The sequence below is a fragment of the Oncorhynchus masou genome, chromosome 12 (genome assembly GCF_036934945.1).
Source record: "Oncorhynchus masou masou isolate Uvic2021 chromosome 12, UVic_Omas_1.1, whole genome shotgun sequence".
Taxonomy (NCBI): Eukaryota; Metazoa; Chordata; class Actinopteri; order Salmoniformes; family Salmonidae; genus Oncorhynchus; species Oncorhynchus masou.
In genome coordinates this window covers 78,676,208-78,695,253 of record NC_088223.1, presented here as the reverse complement: position 1 = coordinate 78,695,253, position 19,046 = coordinate 78,676,208, and the positions used below count along the sequence as shown (strand labels likewise).

At 40.0% G+C, this 19,046-nt stretch overlaps 1 protein-coding gene across 6 annotated transcripts; it reads right to left on the bottom strand.

Annotated features, from left to right (window-relative positions):
* Window positions 1-492: 492 nt before the first annotated feature.
* Window positions 493-18,750, bottom strand: pde9ab (phosphodiesterase 9ab). 6 transcript variants are annotated; one of them, XM_064982089.1, is made up of 20 exons: window positions 18,395-18,750; window positions 17,851-17,960; window positions 17,091-17,161; window positions 16,477-16,554; window positions 15,087-15,130; window positions 14,910-14,964; window positions 14,539-14,609; window positions 14,278-14,365; window positions 13,449-13,530; window positions 13,289-13,363; window positions 12,989-13,075; window positions 12,705-12,809; window positions 12,515-12,597; window positions 6,013-6,169; window positions 5,112-5,225; window positions 4,796-4,900; window positions 4,072-4,200; window positions 3,361-3,456; window positions 2,607-2,685; window positions 493-1,170 (listed from the first exon to the last, which is right to left on the bottom strand). In XM_064982089.1, the coding sequence occupies exons 2-19, from the start codon at window positions 17,917-17,919 to the stop codon at window positions 2,635-2,637; spliced, it is 1,560 nt and encodes a 519-aa protein (XP_064838161.1). In that variant the 5' UTR covers window positions 17,920-17,960; window positions 18,395-18,750; the 3' UTR covers window positions 493-1,170; window positions 2,607-2,634. The 6 variants fall into 6 exon arrangements, with proteins under 6 accessions (XP_064838161.1, XP_064838165.1, XP_064838160.1 ...); XM_064982093.1 differs by having other exon boundaries at window positions 493-981; XM_064982088.1 differs by having other exon boundaries at window positions 493-2,685.
* Between the last annotated feature and the right edge of the window lie 296 nt (window positions 18,751-19,046).

Below are 19,046 nucleotides of genomic sequence, written 5' to 3'. Positions count from 1 at the left end.
GATATTGATTGGATTTATGTGATGGTATACAAATTTAAGCAAGGTTTGAAATTATGTTTTAGTCAAATGTTATCTTTTTTGGGCATTTGAGGTACATTTTCAGTCTGCATAATTATTTGTATTTATGTTCTGGCCCCCTGAACATCTCTCAAGGAAAAAACCATCCCATGGCTTAATCTAGTTGCTGATCCCTGATATAGAAAGTTGTGATGTTATATCACTCCGCATTGTGAATGTTTTGCAGCTGGCTATTGCTTCTGGGTGTTTGTGTGTATAGTATGTATGAGAGACCAGGTTGATAATGATGGACAACTACTGTTAAAGAGGAAAACTAGTGTGAAAAAAGGTCTTAGTTAGGCCTCAGAACGGAAAAGGAGTCCCAAATAACCAGCAGGTGGAGAAATAAAATGTAGTGTAATAGTTGTCACACACTGACCTCTCCAGTTTCTCAGGAGACGCAAGTTTAAAATAAAGACATCTTCGAGATGATCGGCCAATAAGTATTGCAATTTTATTTGATATGCAAAGTCATACACGCACGTGTCAGAATATACACTGGTAGAAATGTATTTGTCCCTTCACTGTAAATCATGTAGTGGTTTCTACAAAATTGGCTAAGTTAAAATACTTCCGACCTGCTATATGTCCCTAATCTCCAACTTTGTCTTTAAAATTCCCATAAGGTGGCTGAGGTACAGTACACGTTAGCCCCATACAATGAAATGCCCTTTGTAAATACTATCCATATTATAAATACTATTATTTAACCTACCTCGGCATACTAATTTAGAAGACACAATCTCTTCATATTTGTCCCTAAATGTTTCATCCTTCTCTACCAAAAGAAAACCTTGTGCAAAAGTAACAAGAAGAAACAACACCAGCCCCAGTGTTGCCACCCCTAAGGTCAAACAATATCACTGCCGTCTTCTCTCCTCTTCTCACTTTATGTTGGGAGGGGCTAAGGAGAGAGGGAAGGTGCTGATTGGTTAATTTGTATTTTTCTCCACCCTACTTGCCTGGGCTGGCTACATAACTATATAACTACAGGAAGTTGTGGTATTAGGGGTGGAGTCTCCCTTTCTATGGCCAAAACCAAGCCAAGACGGTTGCTCAGGCTCAGGCAGACGCCTTGCTTCCCCCTCGGAATGGAAACACCATCCGAGGTCTCTAAAGCCAGAAAACAGAGGTGGACATAACCAGTTAATTGGGAACGAGGGTTATTGTGTGATAAGACTATCATTATGAACAACAGAAGATCTACATTGTAAAGTGAGGCGTTATCGACATAGCCATCCATCAATGGGATCTTATTCAAAGGCCGATTAATATACAGATAATACATTTAACAGTGGAGGTTGGTAAAGGGAAGACGGCTCATAACAATGGCTTGAATGGAATGTTAGCCATTAAAATGAACATATCCTTCGATTTAAAGTGACACCAGCCACCGCTGATATATCAACACATGCAATTCAAGGGGGAGGAAAGTACATGATTAGGACACAACAGATCTCAGCCCCCAGAGTTGTGATCCTGGATTATTTCTACTTCAGGTCAAGGGTCAAATGAGGAGAACAGGATAAGAGGAAAAGATTGCATAATATGCATCTGCTGGAGTACCAAAGGTCACACAGAACTAGGTGTCAAAAGAGAGGGGTGGGGTGAGGTAGACCTATTACACACACACACACACACACACACACACTCCTCTACAATAGAACAGCCATGTCAATATGCCTTCTAAAATAGTTAGTATAAAAGCTTTACCTTTTATAGAATGTCATAACAATTAACAATCATATGATAAATCAGCAATACTGCTATGTAACATGAGTTGATTTAAAGACCCAGTGCAGTCAAAATTACATTTGTTGTGTATGATATTGTACAAGAGCTGATTAAACAAACATTGGTTTAATCATTGGAAAAACATACATCAGTGTTATTTCCTGATAGTTTCTGGTTGAAAATATAATTTACACAGGACCATCTAATCACCAGGTTTGCATGAGCGGAGTTTTTGGCTTTCCGTGGTGACACAAAAAGCCATTTTCATGTACCGAATAAAAATCTGAAGTTCAATGTGTTTCCATTGCATTTTGAAACTCTACTGATAGTTTTGTCCAAAAAAAAAGTTCAGTTAAATAGCAAATGTGCCTACTCTAGGCACCTGCATTTACCTGGCAAGATTATTATGGATAAGAGCGAGAATGTTTATTTGTCAAATGGATGTCAAGCATCAATCATCATATTAGTAGAATAAGACCCTCAATATTTATTGTAAAGCAGCATCAAAAACCCTGTGCACTTTCACAAGCCTTTGAAGTTCATACATTTACTTAATCTGAAGCCTAATAAACCTTATGGTAACACTGGTATGACCACTAGATGGCACATGACACTTACTATTGAAACCAGTCTAGGGCCTACCAATGCTGTATGGGCTGCATGTCTCAGAGTAGAAGTGTTCATTTAGGATCAGGTCCCCCTCTAAATATCCTGTTCATGTTGGGATAAACGTAAACTACATCATTAGTGGGATAAAGTTTGGTCAGAGAGTGAAAGAGGAGGGCACGTCACATCTATCTAACGTTTAAACTTACAAGGCACCAATGAGTTTGCAGGAAAAGTTTATTTCTTCTTTCCTCCTAATGACTTGCTCTCAGTTTTTTTCTTCTGTGCCTTGTAGAACAAAAGACACCTTTATGTTAACACAAGATGGCGGTGGAGGGATTTTATAGAGTAATAAAGCTGGTAGATAGTCTAAGGACTAAGGCCACAGTTATTGGGTGAAGTTACCCCTAGCCGCTGATCTTGGGTCAGTTTAAACGTTTCCCCACTAGTGCTAAGGTTAGGATTGAGGAAGCTGAGTCTCGATCTGCACATAGGGGAAACTTCACCCCTGAGCCAGTTCTTATCATCACTACGCTGCTGTAGTAGTGCCTTATAACAGGACATACCGCATCTACACACAGTAAAAGGAAAGCAATGATGAGGCAGAGGTGTCATGCACTTAACTTTTTCAAGGGGGAACTGATGGCCAAATTCAATATCTTTGAGTTAATTATGCATTGAAGAAACATTTCTTTTGTATTTTCAGCAAACAAATTTATAAAAGGACCCACATTTTCAATGGGCATGACACATTCAGCTTAACTTCAGTCAATTCAGGAAAATAATGAAACACAATTTTAACTACAAATGCCCATGTTCTCTATTGTTTTTTTTTCTCAAGAGTCTGTATAATGAGTCAGCCATAATGTATTCCATGTTTGTTTCATTTATTTTTAACATACAATGTAAATGAGATTGACCTCGATTCTTGAGGTCAACGAGGTGTGAGGAGAAGGGTTTTACCTCAGTCATGGCATCGTCAATCTGTTTAAGTTCTTCATAGTGGTCTCGAGAATCCCGCAAAGGCTGCACCATAATCTCCTCAATCTGGGGAAAAAGCTAGGACACACATTTAGATGTAGTCATTTAAGAGTGGCTCAGAACATTAAAGTGTGTCATCCCATTAGCTTTTTGTCCCAAAATAGTTTCAAACATTTTTTTTAAGTCACCTGCCACCACTGATTTAAATCCATAGATTAACCTCTACCGGGAAGGTTGAGCTAATGTGCGCTAATGTGATTAGCATGTTGTTGTAAGTAACAAGAACATTTCCCAGGACATAAACATGTCTAACATGGGCAGAAAGCTTAAATTCTTCTTTATCTAACTGCACTGTCCAATTTACAGTTGCTATTACAATGAAAAAATACCATGCTATTGTTTGAGGAGAGTTTGGTTTGATACATTCACCTCTGAAGGTAAATAATGTACGTACATTCAGTTATCTTGCTCTGATTTGTCACCCTGAGGGTCCCAGAGATAAAATGTAGCATAGTTTTGTTTGATAAAATCTATTTTTATATTAAAATGTAGGAACTGGGTTCTAAAGTTTGAACCCCTGTCCAGGAAACCACCCCACAGTGTTATAGCATACATTTTTGTTGGCAAACATTTTGGATGGTTGAATCTCACTCGGGATCTCAGTCACAGGCTCACTCGGAAACAGAAACACACCTTCATAACAGTCTCAAACATGGGAATGAGGACGAATTTGATGAAGCCAATCTGAGCGGTGGGTTTGGTCACTTTGTCCCGATCCATGAACGGAGCTACTGGGAGACCCTCAGATTTCTCTCTGTCACTCTGAACACAAAAACAGATAATGAAAGCCTATACAGAACATTTGCTTCTTTCCTCATTGGAAAGAAAGAGGCACACCTCCCCACACCCATTGGCAAATGCATATATAGTTTGCCTTAAACCAAGGATTTGTGTGATTTCAAGAGAAGAAATGTAAATATCTTTAAGGTGAAAATACTTCCTTGCAACATTAAAGGTTGGTCAAGACTCGTGGACATCTATCGTTGACAAATACACGTACCATAAATGGTAGTAACATCTGTCGACAGACTGTGGGATTCAACAACTAATGAGAACTTTGTTCCAGTACACAACTGTTTTGTCATTAATCGTTTGGACAAATCTGAATTTCACAGGCTCTCACATTTTGGAAGGGGAAGGGACATTTGTCCCATAGACATGCCCGAAACTGTCTGAGAGTTTTCATTTGGAGGGGTGGAGACTTTGCTACTCTCGTCTCCCCCCAGAACTTAATTTGCACGATTTTTGTTCTGTGACCGAGATTAGTCAAGACTATACTTTTTCTTCACAATTACGGTTATTGTTTAAAATAATGGTGAGTTAATTGACAATCATTTTCAAAAAAGCAGTAACTCACCTGCATAAAGTATTCCTCCAGCAGGCAGTCTAGCCAGGGCTCGGCCACCTCCGTGGGTCTCACCTCATTGGAGATGTCACAGCACTTGATCAACACCAGCTTTAGCTGCACAGAGATGCAACAACAATCCTCAATCATAACGGATGTAACACCTAACAACCATGTAAAGAGGTTCAGACGTCTTGGCATTAAGGTTAAGGTGCTGGGTTGTCCATTGCTAGAACCGGGTTTGGGCATCCCCCAAAGTCTCTGCAATACATTTGACACATGCTGTATATTAACCTTGACATGAGGATATACATAATTGCATACATACACATGTCACATGCTTGTGGTTGGTGAAGTCAAAGTTATCCACGTTCTGCTTGAAGGAGTCCAGTATCTCACCGTGTCTGGCCATATCTGTGGCTAAGATGAGAGTGATGATAGCCTGCCAAGGTTGCAAATAATATCATTATACTATACAAGAAACCAATCCTGGCCAAAATCACAAACAAAAGCCATCCTTTGTGCGAAACTATCCCTATGTTAAGGTGGTGATGTGTAATACCATTTATTTTACAATAATGTTGGTTTCTATTCATGGTAGGCTACACACAGTGTACAAAACATTAGGAACACCTGCTATTTCCATGACCTAAACTGACCAGGTGAATCCAGATGAGCTATGATCCCTTAAAGTCACTTGTTAAATCCACTTCAAATCAGTATAGAGGAAGGGAAGTTAAAGAAGGCTTTTTGTGTGTGTACGCCATTCATAGGGTGAATGACAAAAATATTTAAGTGCCTTTGAACGGGGTATGGTAGTAGATGCCAGGCGCACCGGTTTGAATGTGTCAAGAAGTGCAACGCGGCTGGGGTTTTCATGCTCAACAGTTTCCCGTGTGTATCAAGAATGATCCACCACCCAAAAGACATCCAGCCAACATGACACAACTGTGAAAAGCATTGGAGTCAACATGGGCCAGCATCCCTGTGGAATGCTTTCGACAACTTGAACAGTCCATGCCTGATGAATTGAGGCTGTTGTGAGGACAGAATGGGGTACAACTCAATAATAGGAAGGTGTTCCTAATGTTTTGTACACTCAGTGTATAGTTATCCTAACTTAGCTAAAGCGCATTTTTAGCTTCTGAACTATAATACATGCTACTTCACAAATGCTTTGTTATTCAAATTGCAGTGAGGTCCTTGCTGTGAGAAACCTTGTGCCTCACCTGTCTGAGGTGTTTGAAGGCCTCCGTTTCTATGTTGGCAAAGATGTTACACTCTGGCATGGAGATGATCTGGAAGGCCACAGCACAGTGATGGTTCTCCAGGGGCGAGATGTCGTTGTAGCGCACCGCCAGCTCTGTGTGAGCGTTTATCTGGTACCTGCCACAGGACATAGCATTAGCACACAAGTATATTCAGGTCTCTCCAGATATGTTAAATCGGTTTCCAAGTCCGGACTCGAGCTGGGCCACTCAAGGACATTCAGAGACTTGTCCCGAAGCCACTCCTGCATTGTCTTGGCAGTGTGCTGAGGATCGTTGTCCTGTTGGAAGGTGAACCTTTGCTCCAGTTTGAGGTCTCCCTCCTCCCCTTTCTTATTTAGTAAGTTTAATTATTATCATTGCTGTTCTTATTATAAGTAAGTTTTCATCCAGGATTTTCTGTACTTTGCTCCGTTCATCTTTGCCTCTATCCTGACTAGTCTCCCAGTCCCTGCCGCTGAAAAACATCCCCACAGCATGGCGCTTGGCATTCAGGCCAAAGAATTCATCAGACCCGAGAATCTTATTTCTCAGTCAGGTGCCTTTAAACAAACTTTAAGTGGGCTGTCATGTGCATTTTTCTGAGGAGTGGCTTCCTTGGTGGAGTGCTGCAGAGATTGTTGTCCCCCTGGAAGGTTATTCCATCTCCACAGATGAACTCCAGAGCTCTGTCAGAGTGACCATCCAGTTCTTGGTCACCTCCCTGAAGGCCCTTCTCCCCTGATTTCTCAGTTTGGCTGGGCTGACAGCTTTCGGGAAGAGTCTTGGTGGTTCCAAACTTCTTCCATTTAATAATGATGGAGGACACTACATTGTTGAGGACCTTAATGTTGCAGACATGTTCTGGCTCCCTTCCCCAGATCTGAGCCTCAACATAATTGAAGAATTTTTTAAATAATAGATGTGCAAATATTGTACAATATACAGTGCCTTGCGAAAGTATTCGCCCCCCTTGAACTTTGCGACCTTTTGCCACATTTCAGGCTTCAAACATAAAGATATAAAACTGTATTTTTTTGTGAAGAATCAACAACAAGTGGGACACAATCATGAAGTGGAACAACATTTATTGGATATTTCAAACTTTTTTAACAAATCAAAAACTGAAAAATTGGGCGTACAAAATTATTCAGCCCCTTTACTTTCAGTGCAGAAAACTCTCTCCAGAAGTTCAGTGAGGATCTCTGAATGATCCAATGTTGACCGAAATGACTAATGATGATAAATACAATCCACCTGTGTGTAATCAAGTCTCCGTATAAATGCACCTGCACTGTGATAGTCTCAGAGGTCCGTTAAAAGCGCAGAGAGCATCATGAAGAACAAGGAACACACCAGGCAGGTCTGAGATACTGTTGTGAAGAAGTTTAAACCCGGATTTGGATACAAAAAGATTTCCCAAGCTTTAAACATCCCAAGGAGCACTGTGCAAGCGATAATATTGAAATGGAAGGAGTATCAGACCACTGCAAATCTACCAAGACCTGGCCGTCCCTCTAAACTTTCAGCTCATACAAGGAGAAGACTGATCAGAGATGCAGCCAAGAGGCCCATGATCACTCTGGATGAACTGCAGAGATCTACAGCTGAGGTGGGAGACTCTATCCATAGGACAACAATCAGTCGTATATTGCACAAATCTGGCCTTTATGGAAGAGTGGCAAGAAGAAAGCCATTTCTTAAAGATATCCATAAAAAGTGTCGTTTAAAGTTTGCCACAAGCCACCTGGCAGACACACCAAACATGTGGAAGAAGGTGCTCTGGTCAGATGAAACCAAAATGTAACTTTTTGGCAACAATGCAAAACGTTATGTTTGGCGTAAAAGCAACATAGCCCATAGCCCATCACCCTGAACACACCACTGTCAAACATGGTGGTGGCAGCATCATGGTTTGGGCCTGCTTTTCTTCAGCAGGGACAGGGAAGATGGTTAAAATTGATGGGAAGATGGATGGAGCCAAATACGGGACCATTCTGGAAGAAAACCTGATGGAGTCTGCAAAAGACCTGAGACTGGGACGGAGATTTGTCTTCCAACAAGACAATGATCCAAAACATAAAGCAAAATCTACAATGGAATGGTTCAAATATAAACATATCCAGGTGTTAGAATGGCCAAGTCAAAGTCCAGACCTGAATCCAATCGAGAATCTGTGGAAAGAACTGAAAACTGCTGTTCACAAATGCTCTCCATCCAACCTCACTGAGCTCGAGCTGTTTTGCAAGGAGGAATGGGAAAAAATTTCAGTCTCTCGATGTGCAAAACTGATAGAGACATACCCCAAGCGACTTACAGCTGTAATCGCAGGAAAAGGTGGCGCTACAAAGTCTTAACTTAAGGGGGCTGAATAATTTTGCACGCCCAATTTTTCAGTTTTTGATTTGTTAAAAAAGTTTTAAAAAGTTAATATCCAATAAATGTCGTTCCACTTCATGATTGTGTCCCACTTGTTGTTGATTCTTCACAAAAAAATACAGTTTTATATCTTTATGTTTGAAGCCTGAAATGTGGCAAAAGGTTGCAAAGTTCAAGGGGGCCGAATACTTTCGCAAGGCACTGTACATGTGCAAAGCTCTTAGAGACAGATTTGCAGCTGTAATTGCTGCCAAAGGTGATTCTAACATGTATTGACTCAGGGTTGTGAATACTTATGTAAATTAGATATTTCTGTACAGATTTTTTATACATTTGCAAAAATGAAGAACTTATCCAAGAACTTATCCTCTGCAGCAGAGGTAACTCTGGGTCTTCGTTTCCTTTGGCGGCCCTCATGAGAGCCAGTTTCATCATAGCACTTGATGGTTTTTGCGACTGCACATTTTACATATTGACTGACCTTTATGTCTTCAATCAATGATGGACTGACATTTCTCTTTGCTTATCTGAGCTGTTCTTGCCATAATATGGACTTGGTCATTGACCAAATAGGGCCATCTTCTGTATACCACACCTACCTTCTCACAACACAACTGATTGGCTCAAACTCATAAAGATGGAAAGAAATTCTACAAATTAACTTTTAACAAAGCATAACTGTTAATTGAAATGCATTCCAGGTGACAACCTCATGAAGCTGGTTGAGAGAATGCCAAGAGTGTTCAAAGCTGGCATCAAGGCAAAGGGTGGCTACTTTGAAGAATCTCAAATATACTTTGATTTGCATAATTTTTTGGGGGTTTCTACATGATTCCATACGTGTTATTTCTTCACTATTATGACACAATGTAGAAAATAGTAAAAATAAAGAAAAACCCATGAATGAGTAGGTGTGTCCAAACTTTTGACTGGTACTATATATAGACATAAACAGTGGGGAGAACAAGTATTTGACACACTGCCGATTTTCCTACTTACAAAGCATGTAGAGGTCTGTAATTTTTATCATATGTACACTTCAACTGTGAGAGACGGAATCTAAAACAAAAATTAAAAAATCATAATGTGATTTTCTAAGTAATTAATTTGCATTTTATTGCATGACATAAGTATTTGATACATCAGAAAAGCAGAACTTAATATTTGATACAGAAACCTTTGTTTGCAATTACAGAGAACATACGTTTCCTGTAGTTCTTGACCAGGTTTGCACACACTGCAGCAGGGATTTTGGCCCACTCCTCCATACAGACCTTCTCCAGATCCTTCAGGTTTCGGGGCTGTCGCTGGGCAATACGGACTTTCAGCTCCCTCCAAAGATTTTCTATTGGGTTCAGGTCTGGAGACTGGCTAGGCCACTCCAGGACCTTGAGATGCTTCTTACGGAGCCACTCCTTAGTTGCCCTGTCTGTGTGTTTCGGGTCGTTGTCATGCTGGAAGACCCAGCCACAACCTATCTTCAATGCTCTTACTGAGGGAAGGAGGTTGTTGGCCAAGATCACGCGATACAAGGCCCCATCCATCCTCCCCTACAATATGGTGCAGTCGTCCTGTCCCCTTTGCAGAAAAGCATCCCCAAAGAATGATGTTTCCACCTCCATGCTTCACGGTTGGGAGGGTGTTCTTGGGGTTGTACTCATCCTTCTTCTTCCTCTAAACACAGCGAGTGGAGTTTAGATCAAAAAGCTCTATTTGTGTCTCATCAGACCACATTACCTTCTACCATTCCTCCTCTGGATCATCCAGATGGTCATTGGCAAACTTCAGACGGGCCTGAACAAGCGCTGGCTTGAGCAGTGGGACCTTGCGTGCGCTGCAGGATTTTAATCCATGATGGCGTAGTATGTTACTAATGGTTTTCTTTGAGACTGTGGTCCCAGCTCTCTTCAGGTAATTGACCAGGTCCTGCCGTGTAGTTCTGGGCTGATCCCTCACCTTCCTCATGATCATTGATGCCCCACGAGGTGAGATCTTGCATGGAGCCCCAGACCGAGGGTGATTGACCGTCATCTTGAACTTCTTCCATTTTCTAATAATTGCGCCAACAGTTGTTGCCTTCTCACCAAGCTGCTTGCCTATTGTCCTGTAGCCCATCCCAGCCTTGTGCAGGTCTACAATTTTATCCCTGATGTCCTTACATAGCTCTCTGGTCTTGGCCATTGTGCAGAGGTTGGAGTCTTATTGATTGAGTGTGTGGACAGGTGTCTTTTACACAGGTAACGAGTTCAAACGGGTGCAGTTAATACAAGTAATGAGTGGAGAACAGGTGGGCTTCTTAAAGAAAAACTAACAGGTCTGTGAGAGCCGGAATTCTTACTGGTTGGTAGGTGATCAAATACTTATGTCATGCAATAAAATGCAAATTACTTACTTAAAAATCATGCAATGTGATTTGGATTTTTGTTTTAGATTCCGTCTCTCACAGTTGAAGTGTACCTATGATAAAAATGACAGACGTCTACATGCTTTGTATATATACACACACACACAGTTGAAGACGGAAGTTAACATACACCTTAGCCAAATACATTTAAACTCAGTTTTTCACAACTCCTGACATGTAATCCTAGTAAACATTTCCTGTCTTAGATCAATTACGATCACCACTTTATTTGAAGAATGTGAAATGTCAGAATAATAGTAGAGAGAATGATTTATTTCAGCTTTATTTATTTCATCACATTCCTAGTGGGTCAGAAGTTTACATGCAATGCTACCAAATACTAATTGAGTGTCTTTAAATTGTTTAACTTGGGTAAAACATTTTGGGAAGCCTTCCACAAGCTTCCCACAATAAATTCCTCCTGACAGAGCTGGTGTAACTGAGTCAGGTTTGTAGGCCTCATTGCTCTCACACGCTTTTTCAGTTCTGCCCACAAATGTTCTATAGGTTTGAGGTCAGGGCTTGTGATGGCCTCTCCAATACCTTGACTTTGTTGTCCTTTAGCCATAACTTTGGAAGTATGCTTGGGGTTATTGTCCATTTGGAAGACCCATTTGCGACCAAGCTTTAACTTCCTGACTGATAATTGTCCTCCCTCATGATGCCATCTGTTTTGTGAAGTGCACCAGTCTCTCCTGCAGCAAAGCACCCCCACAACATGATGCTGCCACCCCCGTGCTTCACAGTTGGGATGGTGTTCTTCGGCTTGCAAGCCTCCCCCTTTTTCCTCCAAACATAACGATGGTCATTATGGCCAAACAGTTCTATTTTTGTTTCATCAGACCAGAGGACATTTCTCCAAAAAGTACGATATTTGTCCCCATGTGCAGTTGCAAACCGTAGTCTGGCTTTTTATGGCGGTTTTGGAGCAGTGGCTTGTCCTCTTGTTGAGAGGACTTTCAGGTTATGTCGATATAGGACTCGTTTTACTGTTGATATAGATACTTTTGTATCTGTTTCCTCCAGCATCTTCACAACATCCTTCGCTGTTGTTCTGGGATTGATTTGCGCTTTTCATAACCATATTACGTTCATCTCCAGGAGACAGAACGCATCTCCTTCCTGAGTGCTATGACGGCTGCACGGTACCATGGTGTTTCTACTTGTGTACTATTGTTTGTACAGATGAACGTGGTACCTCAGGAATTTGGAAATTGCTCCCAAGGATGAACCAGACTTGTGGAGGTCAACAATTTTTTTTCCTGAGGTCTTGGCTGATTTTCCCATGATGTCAAGCAAAGAGGCACTGAGTTGGAAGGTAGGCTTTGAAATACATCCACAGATATACTTCCAATTGACTCAAATTATGTCAATTAGCATATCAGAAGCTTCTAAAGCAATGACATACTTTTCTGGAATTTCCAAGCTGTTTAAAGGCACAGTCAACTTAGTGTATGTAAACTTCTGACTCACTGGAATTGTGATACAGTGAATTATAAGTGAAATAATCTGTCTGTAAACAATTGCTGGAAAAAATACTTGTTTCATTCACAAAGTAGATGTCCTAACGGACATGCCAAAACTATAGTTTGTTAGAAATTTGTGGAGTGGTTTAAAAACAAGTTTTAATGACTCCAACCTAAGTGTATGTAAACCTTCAACTGTATATATATATATAAAGGTATATGTAATATGACCTACGTGTTGTTGTAGCCTGGGTGATCTAGGTCGTGACACACGGCAGCTGTCATGAGGATGCACATGTCAGTCATGGTGAGCCTCTCCTGAGAAACAAAGCTTGAGTCAGAGTGACACACACACACACACCCACCCACACACACACACACACACACACACACACACACACACACACTATGAGGTGTGTTCTCACTTGTAAGTTGCACAGGTGAATCATTCCATACATCATCTGACTGACACAGAAGCAGTGGCGGAAGTTATGGAACGGGTTGTTGCGGTAATTCTCCTGGATTCCCAGCTGAAACACAAAGCAACAAACATCTTACAAACAAGAAATCAAGCCTTTTTTTAATAGTGTGCATATTTTGAATCAGCTCATAAGTGCATATTTTTACTTTCATGAGATAAAGAATGGAAATCGAGGCTCATGACTACTTGGGTAAAGATAGGGGTTTCACAAGTGTGGATCAAACTCACCAGCCATCGTTTCAGTGTGATGGGGTTCATATTAAATTCCTTCACCAGGCCCAGATCATGATACATGTACTCCAGACAGCTTAACATCTCCACATTGGAAACACAATACAGTAATGAGTACTATCAGAATATGTTTAATGCTACACATAGCAATTGGGACTAAGACGCTGACTAGCTATCTTTATAGATTGCCTTGGAAAAAGTACCAAAGCAAGAATAATCATTTGTCAGATAAAAATATATTTATACATACATGCAATGCATATTTGCCCAAATTAGGCTACATGAAATATCCCCAACCTCATTGTGCTCCCAATGCCAAACATCAAATGTAGGTTTCTTCAGAGCTTCTATGGTCTCCTGGGATAGAGTATACTGTAGACATAGTGCAAAGTGTAATCTAAGTCATTTATTCACCATTAACAAAAGGTGGACAGGTTATTATGCTTTAACTGTTTACCTTTGGGTAATTTGGAACGTCTCGTCTTGGGGAGAGTTTCTTGCCGTCCTCTGTGAAGCTATATTTGCAACCACAAGTCACTCTAATAATAAGAAGCAATATTGGGGAAAACAGAAGGGTGGTAGCTTACAAGTTAAGAATATATAAGAACATATTCAAGGGTCTTTCATGTAATGGGCCTTCAATCAACACTGATTTAAGGGCAACATATGGCTTATTTGAATCATAATAGACCACGCATGCAGTATTAGACAATCTGCAGTTTAAAGAATAAGAAAAGCAGCTCCCCTGCCTCTGTTTTGGAAAGAGCTGAGGATTGAGCTGGAGAATGGTAACCACTCAAGTTCATAGACAAATCTGACTATCCACGAGGAAACAATTATGGTTTGAACCATGTTTTGAGGGTATACAGTGCTTGTTTACAATTACATTGTTTATAAAAAAGGTATTAAAACATGCTTATATTTGGTGATCTGATGGGGTAGGACAGTTGAACTTAGCTCATGAGGCATTTATAAGTTATATTCTTTAAGAATCAAAGGATATCATTAATTTAACAATCCAAAAATGGATGTAGCAATTGCAGATTGCCCCTTAAAGGGAAATGTACTGAACAATACGTTACTTTGGGCCCTTAAAAGGCCTTTTGAATGAATCAACATGGATTTGAGTGTCTTCTATATAATCTTTTCAACATTGACCTCACCAACATTGACCTTTTCAACTTAAATGTTGTAAATGCAGACATATACATCTGGATTCTGTTTAATTCATTATTATTATTACTACTATCTGATATGATAATGTGGTTTATTTGCAGTTGTCTGACCTTCCTCCTCCCTTTGAGGTCATCTCATCCCGTAATTTCCTCAGGTCGTTCTTGCACTTCTCAATCTCCACCATTTTAAGCCCCTCTACTGCAACAGAGAGTCAATGTATACAGTATTAAATATTTCACAACAAAACCAATGTTATTTTGTATATATTCCATTTTTATATTGCATATAAAAGTATATACAGTGTAGGTGTGAATATTCCCACAAACTAAAGCCAGTGGTGCCAACGTTAATACAGTAACGCCATCACTCACACTCCACTCTCTTCTCCAACATGGCAAGCCTATTGGTCACCTCTGTCTTCAACTCATTGATTCTGAAAGCCCTGAAACAGAAATGGAGGAAAACATAGCTCCTTGAATTGAACAGAAATCTGTGTGAGCCTAGGCAACAGTGGACACGTATGCATTCTTTAACATTTTACTTACAAATCAAATCAATCAAATCAACACATTAGACTGAACAGATGAATGAAAAGAGAGACAAAACCAGAAATTGGTGCGATGGCCACAGATATTTTCTCAGATATCATTTCTAACTTGATCAAATAAACTATACTAAACACTCTGGATAAGAGTTTCTGCTAAATGACTAAAATATAAAAAATGTAATACTTGTATATCACCTGCTAAATTGCTCTGCCACCTGAGACAAAACATTCTGGAACATGTCTTCTTTGTCTGAAAGGAGGAAAAATATGTATCGGTGGTTCTGACTTTGTTTCTGTATTATCTGTTTACCATTATTGTATGTGTGACTGTGAAAATTATAGTATTTGCAAATGCTTGGTATTGTAGCGTACCTCCCACCTGACCAGTCGACTGAGGCATTACCTTGTACTGGGAGCTGCGATGAGACAACAACAACAGATTTCAGTAACCACAGTAACTGCAGCTAGTATCCCACCCTTCAATTTAAGTGATTTAGCTTAAACCATCTGGAAAAACATTTACCTACACAGTGTCACAATATTACTTTAAAGTATTGTTCCAGTAAATTTTTTGTTGTTGTTTACATTTGAAAATATATACACTACCGTTCAAAAGTTTGGGGTCACTTAGAAATGTCCTTGTTTGTGAAAGAAAATCATTGTTTTTGTCCATTAAAATAACATCAAACTGATCAGAAATACAGTGTAGACATTGTTAATGTTCCAAATGACTATTGTAGCTGGAAACACCTGTTTCTTTTAACGGAATATCTACATTAGGCATACAGAGGCCCATTATCAGCAACCATCACTCCTGTGTTCCAATGGCACATTGTGTTAGCTAATCTAAATGTATAATATTAAAAGGCTAATTTATCATTAGAAAACCCTTTTGCAGTTATGTTAGCACAGCTGAAAACTGTTGTTCTGATTAAAGAAGCAATAAAACTGGCCTTCTTTAGACTAGTTGAGTATCTGGAGCATCAGCATTTGTGGGTTCGATTACAGGCTCAAAATGGCCAGAAACAAAGAACTTTCTTCTGAAACTCGTCAGTCTATTCTTGTTCTGAGAAATTAAGACTATTCCATGTGAGAAATTGCCAAGAAACTGAAGGTCTCGTACAACGCTGTGTACTATTCCCTTCACAGAACAGAGCAAATTGGCTCTAACCAGAATAGAAAGAGGAGTGGGATGCCCCGGTGCACAACTGAGCAAGAGGACAAGTACATTAAAGTGTCTAGTTTGAGAGGCTTCACTAGTCATCAATTGGCAGCTTCATTAAATAGTACCCGCAAAACACCAGTCTCAACATCAACATTAAAGAGGCGACTCCGGTATGCTGGCCTTCTAGGCAGAGTTGCAAGGAAGACACCATATCTCAGACTGGCCAATAAAAAGAAAAGATTAAGATGGGCAAAAGAACACAGGAACACTGTCTAGAAGGCCCGCATCCCAGAGTCACCTCTTCACTGTTTTGCAGGTACTATTTAATGAATCTGCCAGTTGAGGACTTGTGAGGCGTCTGTTTCTCAAACTTTTCTTTTAAAAAAAGGACGTTTCTAAGTGACCCCAAACTTTTGCACTGTAGTGTATATATTGTAGGAAATGATATGGTAATAATATATACTTTCTGCTACCATGTCTACACCAAACCAATGACTAATATAAGCTTATAACCCATTCACAATGTATTGTCTGAATAAATACCAGGTCAAACAACGGACTGTAAAAAATAGTGTTTCCAAAAACACGTGTCATTACTTTGGGGTGTTGGTAGGCATTGTGGGATCGATGGAGACCAGCGCTCCCTCCGAGTCCACCAGCCTTATAGCAGTATTTCTGAGGACAAATCAAAGTATTACACAAAGTATTAAATACATCAAAGTATTGTAGGCTGCATCATGTTAAGTGGGGAAAAGGGAAATGGTAAGTAAAAAAACACTTTGAAGCTGAGGACAGACAATGCAAACTTCAAAGGCGAGGAGATCCATAATGCAAACTCAAGAGTTTTAGCATACTAAGTAATGTTAGACAGTTGGCATATTGATTTAACATTGTTGATAAGTGCAGGACATAAGGGTGTACAGATGTATGATCTTAATTTGACCACCCTGTTGCAGGAGAATTTTCCTGCAATAGACTAAATGTAAAACTAGTATTTGAGGATTAAAAAGGCTTCTGACGTTTGTAATTTCCACTTCGAAATTTTAGACTTGATTTCCCCTTACAAAAAATGTATCAACCCCAACCAAAATGTCCATTAATTATAATCCATATTTTCTGTTGCTGCAGGATTATTTTCCTGCTGAAGCAAACTGGCTCAAATTAAGATGTGTTTGTGTTTGAGTGAAAAGGGGCAGTGAGGTGCCACTGACCTGGCTATGTTAGAGGAAGAACACAGTAGTTCTCGGATGTCACAGGGGCTGCAGTATCGACTGAAAATCACCTAAAAACAGAGGCAAGAACATTTAAAGATATGTTCACTCCAGGTGTTACACCTGCCTTTGTGTCACAACCACCTGTGAATCACCTGTGTCTTATCTTGGCATCTCTTGACCTGACCAAAGCCCCCATACTTTCACAGGAGATGAACACAAGGTGGTCACATGCAAGGCAGAGAGAGTTCAAGTGGTTTGAGTTGTAAGCTCTATCCTTCAAACTACTTCACATTTACTACATCTAAAAATCCGCTAATGCAATCAATGTCAAACATAAAACACATTTTCCTTAAACTTTCTTTCCATCCTCATTCATGACAATTACAAATGAATATAATTGATGTACCTCAAGCATCCATCCCTTCAATACCTATGATTCAGTTACACTACTTAAAGCTCCTCCTTATAAAGTGTTATATAATTCCTTAAAAACATGCATTTCATTGTTGTTGATATTATTTGCATTATATCAGCTGTAATGAACTGATAATGGCAGCTGGTGTACCAGGATCATAAGTTGTGTCACTCAATCTCACCAAAGAGGAAGAGGCAAGAGGTTTCACTCTTGCCAAAATCTGTCAAAAATAAGCCCAATGTGTTTTTATGAGCTTATTTGGGACCTAAGCTTGTCGCCTGCCTCCCCGCCTTTGGAACATGAGCATCTTGTCATTATATACAGATCGCTGGTCTCACTCACCTTCTGCATTTTGCCATCCACATCTAGGTAGACTGTCTTGGGGGCGTATGATGAGGAGCTGGTACCCATAGTGACCTTGTACCTCACTCCGTGAAAAACTGAAATGGGAACTGAGAAAGGCACAAATAACAGTTGTACTTTACTCATGTGGATCGTTGGTACCACGCTCACCGGTCTACAATTCATTTCATATCATTGTGATGTACCGTGGGGTTGAGAATAAGTATGCAGGTACAGAAGGAAATACAAATGTTCATGAAATTAATTCAGAGCAGCTATTTATCCATTCCATGTATTACATTCATGCTGGATCATTACCATGAAAAGCAAGTAAAAGTAACCGTATTATCATCATTTTTTTAATATTAATGCATTTTCTTTCAATAAATAAATTAATAGATAAATACTATAATTTTCCTGTCAACCAGTAGCTACATAACACATTGAAATATAAATGCACTCCTGTAGCAAAAATGGAATATCAAGATCAAAAGTATCTCAATGCAAATTCATCTTGCAAAGAATCTAACGAAACTAGACTTACATACTTCCGTCAGTCACTGTCAGAAGCAAACCTCTCCTGCCCGTTGATATGCTGCAGAACCAGAGAGCGAGTGAATACAACCTGTATGAAACCTGGGGGAGGGATCCACGACCAGCCCTTTAAATATCACCCATTAACTTTGCAGTTGCCAAGTTACCGTTACTACCGCGAAGTAGGCTATCCCTGACCCTCTCACATCATCCACTCCTTTCAGGAAACTCTGAATTGAGATCATGGAGGTAAAATCTCAATAGTATTTAATTGATTCCTCGCGTCCTCACCTCCAACACAGTTTAAAGAGGCGGTTAAGAAAGAGGAATCAAGGAAACACATGAGATGCACCCATGGTGGTGGAATCAAATAATGACATCATGTGCATGTGTTTAGCTTTGATGGTCTCATTAGGTAATGCCTGTTCAAGGGGTTACCTCAGATTTGAATGGTGAATGGTGCACGTCATACATCATTAATAAAGTGGGGTTGTTCTGATTAATTATTAGTTCACTAAGGGTCATGGAAATGAAAGGTCCAGATGGTGTTAGAAGTATGTGTGCATCCCAAATGGTACCCTTTTACCTATATTGTACACTACTATTGACAAGTCTCACGGGCCCTGGTCGAAAGTACTGCACTATAAAGGGAATAGGGTGCC